The 8036-nt window shown below is 37.4% G+C and overlaps 1 protein-coding gene across 1 annotated transcript; it reads right to left on the bottom strand.

Moving 5' to 3' along the window:
• Positions 1-1426: 1426 nt before the first annotated feature.
• Positions 1427-2341, bottom strand: Vom1r107 (vomeronasal 1 receptor 107). Its single transcript, NM_001408829.1, has one exon. The coding sequence runs from the start codon at positions 2339-2341 to the stop codon at positions 1427-1429; it is 915 nt and encodes a 304-aa protein (NP_001395758.1).
• Positions 2342-8036: the final 5695 nt, after the last annotated feature.

Below are 8036 nucleotides of genomic sequence, written 5' to 3'. Positions count from 1 at the left end.
AAGAAATCCTTACACAGACAGTCATTCAGAGACCTACCTTATGGATTTTGCAAGGATTCTTAGTGTTAGTTATCCTTCCCCACATCCCCACCCTAGTTCATGCTCAACTATTTGAAATATAAAATAATAGAGGGAAAATATTTGGGAGTATACATAGACAGATAAGTAAAGGAGGTGGATATTTGCATACATGCTTGTGTATGTGTGTGTGTGTGTGTGTGTGTGTGTGTGTGTGTTTATACTATGCTTGTTTTTTCTCTTTTGTGATTGTTCTATCCATTATGGTATGTATTAATTTATCTCCTCATGTTTAATTATGAATTTTAAAGTTGGGAACTCTGTACCACTTTAACCTCAAGTTATAGACTTTTATTAAAAGACTGGTTATTACAGATAAATATCATATGTGAGTGTCAAGTTGTCAGTATTTATTTGTATTTGTGTTAGCCTTCATTGTCCATATGACTGTTAGGGTGTTTCAGTGAGGTTCAACTGAGGACAGAAGACCCTCTTTGAATTGGGGTGAAACAATCCCATGGCTCGTGTACAATTTTAATAAATAGCCCTCCACCCCAAAAATGTGAAACAATAAACAACAGCTTGGAGATTTAGATCTGACTCACATTTTTATAGTTTTTGGTGATTTTGCAAAAGACCTGAGTTTAGTTCCTAGCAAACATATAGTGTCTCACCACAGCTTGTAACTACATTTCAGAGGACTCACTACACTTTTTTTGTCTCTGTAGATAGCAGGGATGCATGTTCTGTTCATACTTACATTATGCACACAAATATATACAAAATTAGACATTTTAAATATTATTAGAACAGTTCAGCGATGGCCAGAAATTTTGGTAAACAATAGCACTGACTGATCTGCTAGAGGTTCCAGTTTTCTTTCCATCACTGAATAATCGCTCAAAACTATTAGTAACTGAGGTCCAAAGAGGTAATGCCATATTCTATACTGTGCATGTATTTTATATATGTCATATACAAACACATGCATGAAAAAACCATAAAAATAAAAATTATGTTTTACACACACACACACACACACACACACACACACACACACACACATACACACACACGAGCGCGAGCGCATGCAAGCAAAACGAAACCATTTCATGAGAAATCAGATAATGTCAGGTCTCTGCAATGTATTTTCTCATGCTCACCCATACTTTGACTAATATTTTATAAAATATTATAACCATACATATATATTGTTGACTAATAATTTCTGTAAAAATATCCTAAGATTACAAAAGAAAAAACTACTGATGATACTACATAATATGAGTCAGTTATAAAAAGCTTTGTATTTTTAAACTGATATCTTAACATTGTATAACAGATAATAGCATATGCCAATATATAAAAAATGTCAGACAATCAGGTTTCATCTTATTCTTTGAGAAAGTTATCTCTTACCAAAGCAGGGTAAAAATATACTGCACCTAGACTTCATGCTGCTGATGAGAACAAAGGGGCAAAATATGGGAAAGCATATTTCTAGGAATGTAAATACACTTATCCCCCATAGCATTGGATATGTGGAGTAGGTTGTAAAGATTACCAAAATAGAAGAGAATGAGTAAGATAGTACAAATGTGCACACCAGGATGAGGATAGTTTGTGTGGCTTTGTCTTCAGGAGAGACTTTTAGAAAGTGCTGAGCACTGTGGATATGTTTGACTTGTTTCTTATGTCTGTAGAGAATACTTACCATGGAGACACTTGAATATGCCATGAGACTGAGACACAGTCCATCAGAGAAGCACAATAAGAATAAGTACAGCACAGTTGCAAGATTGCCTGAAGCAAACCATGAACAGTACCCATGAATCATCCTGCTAGTTGTGTTTTTGTTGTAACGAGGGCCTGACACTCTTGCTGCAGCTGAGATGTTTAGAAATAATTGCATAAGCCAGTTTAATGAGCAGGAGGGACCAAGGTACTTGGTGACTCTGTGTTTAAGCATCATCCATCTGGAATTTTTCTGGGTAATTGTGATTGCTTGGAAGCAACTCAACAGGCACATAGCATAAAGGGACATCCCCCTGGTTACTCGGTATGTATATATTATCAATTTACATCCAATATCATCTAGAAAATTTTTATATCCATAATCTGACAGTGTCTGTGGAATGCCTTTTGAGATGATAAACAGGCAATTGGCAAAAGTCAAGTGCTCTATGATCAGGTCTTTAGGCATTAAATGTTCTCCAGTGAGTTTCATAATGACATAATAAACTAGTATTGAGGAGTTGCCAATCATTCCCACTGTAATCTGAGAGAAGAGGAAAATTCCCAGTACAATATTTTCAAAAGCCATTTTGATTCCTATAAAGAAAATAATGCTATTACTGATGTGAGACAGAAGAAATACAGTAAAAGTTTGCATTACTTCATGCTGTTAACTAAAATAATATATTTATAATTTTATTGAATTTGTATACCTTTCCCCCGAAGAAGAATGTTTAAACTTTGATATTTATTAAAGGAAATATTCTCTATTATTAAATAGAAAGTCTTGGAAGTGATTACTGAAGACTTACATTTTCACTGGAAAAGTTACTACATGATCGGTAACAAAGCAATCAAAATATTGAGGTTGACAAACATATGAATTTGTGTCTAACCTGGTCCACATTGTTAGTTCCAGGACAGTCAATGGTATTAAAGGTGAAACTCTGTCACCAATAGCTCCCCAAATGACTAACATTTTCATTGTTTTTGAACAACTACAATGATTTAGGGTTGATTATTGAAGAAAATTTCCAAGAGAATTTTTAAGATATGCCATTATTTATGAAATTTACAAGAGAAAGAATTCAAAATTCATTAACTGAAACAATAGATATTTAAAATAGTATTTGAAAGGAGGGAATTAATTCTCAGAGTGTATAATGATATGACTTTAAATATTTACTTTGTTTTTAATTACGTATCTCTGCTGGGGTTGGTTGCATGTGAATATGATAGATAGCAAGGGCAGAATGTTGGGATCTGCTACAGCTAGATTTAGAGATGGCTGTGAGGCACTGATAGGAGCTAGGAACAGAGTTCAAATCCAAGGTGACAGCAGTATTCATTTTTAAACAGTGCCTTATCCATCTATCCCATAAAAAATATTGAAAGTATATTTGAAAAAACTGAGACATAAAACAAATGAAAGATGGGTTCTACACCTGGATCAACTTTCTATATACAACTATACCTCTCAGATGTTCAAAATATGTACAAAATAAGGCTCAACATCACCATTAATTAATGGAATACAATAAGGAAATTTAACTCAAATTTGTGATGACTAATCATTATATACTGTACAAATAGATATTAATCAAAATAAATGAACATAATTAAAAGTGCCAATTAAAGCTGCTAAGAATATCACAAAACAAGGGACCTTGTATGGACAGTAAAGAGAAGTTAAGTGTTGCAGCAGCAATTCAAATTAGTAGAGTTTTATCCTGAAATAATTGATAAATTGTAACATAGTTCCAGTTAGAATGTTAAAAAGTTCATGGGATATAAAAGGATCCAAAGCCACATGAGGAATGACCAGCTTTGACTAAAATAGATAAATGACGGTTCTGAGTTTCCCTGTAATTGCCCTGCTTAACCTCAGAAATACTCAGGAATAATTTGAATATACACTAACATAGTTTCTTGAATTTTTTTTAGCAGGATGTCGTAGTTAGAACTTCTGATTCGAATGACTTTGTATAAAATGCATATTCACATATAGAAAACAGGACATTTATGTACCCTAACCATGCCAAAAATTAATGGTAAATTATTCAAAAGCTGAATAATAAAAATATCGGAGAAAAATATTAACAATTCAAGATTCTGGTCGAGGCAACAGGACTCAATAACACTGATAATCCACCAAAAAATTAAGGAGTTAGGACTGGATAAAACTAAAAGTTTTTGTATGTTAAGGATATGTGAGTACAGATGAAAATATTACCTACAGAATTGGAGAAAAACGGCGGATCCCGGCCCGCAGCAGCTCTCTGCCCCCAGACCCTGTGAGAGAGAGACCCAACCGCCTGGTCAGGTGGGCACTCCTGAGGCTGCAGAGCGGACGAGACCACCAACACTGCCCACCCCTGCCCACATCCCTGGCCCAAGAGGAAACTGTATAAGGCCTCTGGGCTCCCATGGGGGAGGGCCCAGGAGTGGCAGGACCCCTGTGCCTGAGACACCACCAGAACCAGAAGGAAACAGACCGGATAAACAGTTCTCTGCACCCAAATCCCGTGGGAGGGAGAGCTGAACCTTCAGAGAGGCAGACAAGCCTGGGAAACCAGAAGAGACTGCTCTCTGCACACACATCTCAGACGCCAGAGGAAAAAGCCAAAGACCATCTGGAACCCTGGTGCACTGAAGCTCCCAAAGAGACGGCACAGGTATTCCTGGTTGCTGCCGCTGCAGAGAGCCCGTGGGTAGCACCCCACGAGCGAACTTGAGCCTTGGGACCACAGGTAAGACCAACTTTTCTGCTGCAAGAAAGCTGCATGGTGAACTCAAGACACAGGCCCACAGGAACAGCTGAAGACCTGTAGAGAGGAAAAACCACACGCTGGAAAGCAGAACACTCTGTCCCCATGACTGACTGAAAGAGAGGAAAACAGGTCTACAGCACTCCTGACACACAGGCTTATAGGACAGTCTAGCCACTGTCAGAAATAGCAGAACAAAGTAACACTAGAGATAATCTGATGGCGAGAGGCAAGCGCAAGAACCCAAGCAACAGAAACCAAGACTATATGGCATCATCGGAGCCCAATTCTCCCATCAAAACAAACATGGAATATCCAAACACACCAGAAAAGCAAGATCTAGTTCCAAAATCATTTTTGATCATGATGCTGGAGGACTTCAAGAAAGACGTGAAGAACTCCCTTAGAGAACAAGTAGAAGCCTACAGAGAGGAATCGCAAAAATGCCTGAAAGAATCGCAAAAATCCCTGAAAGAATTCCAGGAAAACATAAATAAACAAGTAGAAGCCCATAGAGAGGAGACACAAAAATCCCTGAAAGAATTCCAGGAAAACACAATCAAACAGTTGAAGGAATTAAAAATGGAAATAGAAGCAATCAAGAAAGAACACATGGAAACAACCCTGGATATAGAAAACCAAAAGAAGAGACAAGGAGCTGTAGATACAAGCTTCACCAACAGAATACAAGAGATGGAAGAGAGAATCTCAGGAGCAGAAGAGTCCATAGAAATCATTGACTCAACTGTCAAAGATACTGTAAAGCGGAAAAAGCTACTGGTCCAAAACATACAGGAAATCCAGGACTCAATGAGAAGATCAAACCTAAGGATAATAGGTATAGAAGAGAGTGAAGACTCCAAGCTCAAAGGACCAGTAAATATCTTCAACAGAATCATAGAAGAAAACTTCCCTAACCTAAAAAAAGAGATACCCATAGACATACAAGAAGCCTACAGAACTCCAAATAGATTGGACCAGAAAAGAAACACCTCCCGTCACATAATTGTCAAAACACCAAACGCACAAAATAAAGAAAGAATATTAAAAGCAGTAAGGGAAAAAGGTCAAGTAACATATAAAGGGAGACCTATAAGAATCACACCAGACTTCTCGCCAGAAACTATGAAGGCAGAAGATCCTGGACTGATGTTATACAGACCCTAAGAGAACACAAATGCCAGCCCAGGTTACTGTATCCAGCAAAACTCTCAATTAACATTGATGGAGAAACCAAGATATTCCATGACAAAACCAAATTTACACAATATCTTTCCACAAATCCAGCACTACAAAGGATAATAAATGGTAAAGCCCAACATAAGGAGGCAAGCTATACCCTAGAAGAAGCAAGAAACTAATCGTCTTGGCAACAAAACAAAGAGAATGAAAGCACACAAACATAACCTCACATCCAAATATGAATATAACGGGAAGCAATAATCACTATTCCTTAATATCTCTCAATATCAATGGCCTCAACTCCCCAATAAAAAGACATAGATTAACAAACTGGATACACAACGAGGACCCTGCATTCTGCTGCCTACAGGAAACACACCTCAGAGACAAAGACAGACACTATCTCAGAGTGAAAGGCTGGAAAACAACTTTCCAAGCAAATGGTCAGAAGAAGCAAGCTGGAGTAGCCATTCTAATATCAAATAAAATCAATTTCCTACTAAAAGTCATCAAAAAAGATAAGGAAGGACACTTCATATTCATCAAAGGAAAAATCCACCAAGATGAACTCTCAATCCTAAATATCTATGCCCCAAATACAAGGGCACCTACATACGTAAAAGAAACCTTACTAAAGCTCAAAGCACACATTGCACCTCACACAATAATAGTGGGAGATTTCAACACACCACTCTCATCAATGGACAGATCATGGAAACAGAAATTAAACAGTGATGTCGACAGACTAAGAGAAGTCATGAGCCAAATGGACTTAACGGATATTTATAGAACATTCTATCCTAAAGCAAAAGGATATACCTTCTTCTCAGCTCCTCAGGGTACTTTCTCCAAAATTGACCATATAATTGGTCAAAAAACGGGCCTCAACAGGTACAGAAAGATAGAAATAATCCCATGCGTGCTATCGGACCACCACGGCCTAAAACTGGTCTTCAATAACAATAAGGGAAGAATGCCCACATATACGTGGAAATTGAACAATGCTCTACTCAATGATAACCTGGTCAAGGAAGAAATAAAGAAAGAAATTAAAAACTTTTTAGAATTTAATGAAAATGAAGATACAACATACCCAAACTTATGGGACACAATGAAAGCTGTGCTAAGAGGAAAACTCATAGCGCTGAGTGCCTGCAGAAAGAAACAGGAAAGAGCATATGTCAGCAGCTTGACAGCACACCTAAAAGCTCTAGAACAAAAAGAAGCAAATACACCCAGGAGGAGTAGAAGGCAGGAAATAATCAAACTCAGAGCTGAAATCAACCAAGTAGAAACAAAAAGGACCATAGAAAGAATCAACAGAACCAAAAGTTGGTTCTTTGAGAAAATCAACAAGATAGATAAACCCTTAGCCAGACTAACGAGAGGACACAGAGAGTGCGTCCAAATTAACAAAATCAGAAATGAAAAGGGAGACATAACTACAGATTCAGAGGAAATTCAAAAAATCATCAGATCTTACTATAAAACCCTATATTCAACAAAACTTGAAAATCTTCAGGAAATGGACAATTTCCTAGACAGATACCAGGTATCGAAGTTAAATCAGGAACAGATAAACCAGTTAAACAACCCCATAACTCCTAAGGAAATAGAAGCAGTCATTAAAGGTCTCCCAACCAAAAAGAGCCCAGGTCCAGACGAGTTTAGTGCAGAATTCTATCAAACCTTCATAGAAGACCTCATACCAATATTATCCAAACTATTCCACAAAATTGAAACAGATGGAGCACTACCGAATTCCTTCTACGAAGCCACAATTACTATTATACCTAAACCACACAAAGACACAACAAAGAAAGAGAACTTCAGACCAATTTCCCTTATGAATATCGACGCAAAAATACTCAATAAAATTCTGGCAAGCCGAATTCAAGAGCACATCAAAACAATCATCCACCATGATCAAGTAGGCTTCATCCCAGGCATGCAGGGATGGTTTAATATACGGAAAACCATCAACGTGATCCATTATATAAACAAACTGAAAGAACAGAACCACATGATCATTTCATTAGATGCTGAGAAAGCATTTGACAAAATTCAACACCCCTTCATGATAAAAGTCCTGGAAAGAATAGGAATTCAAGGCCCATACCTAAACATAGTAAAAGCCATATACAGCAAACCAGTTGCTAACATTAAACTAAATGGAGAGAAACTTGAAGCAATCCCACTAAAATCAGGGACTAGACAAGGCTGCCCACTCTCTCCCTACTTATTCAATATAGTTCTTGAAGTTCTAGCCAGAGCAATCAGACAACAAAAGGAGATCAAGGGGATACAGATCAGAAAAGAAGAGGTGAAAATATC

Source organism: Rattus norvegicus, chromosome 7 (genome assembly GCF_036323735.1).
Source record: "Rattus norvegicus strain BN/NHsdMcwi chromosome 7, GRCr8, whole genome shotgun sequence".
NCBI lineage: Eukaryota > Metazoa > Chordata > Mammalia > Rodentia > Muridae > Rattus > Rattus norvegicus.
The sequence above is the reverse complement of the archived record's forward strand: the minus strand, read 5'-3'. Positions and strand labels throughout refer to the sequence as shown.

Bases quoted from the DNA above. Each gene is read 5' to 3' on its own strand.
- Vom1r107 (NM_001408829.1), bottom strand. From the start codon at position 2,341: ATGGCTTTTGAAAATATTGTACTGGGAATTTTCCTCTTCTCTCAGATT.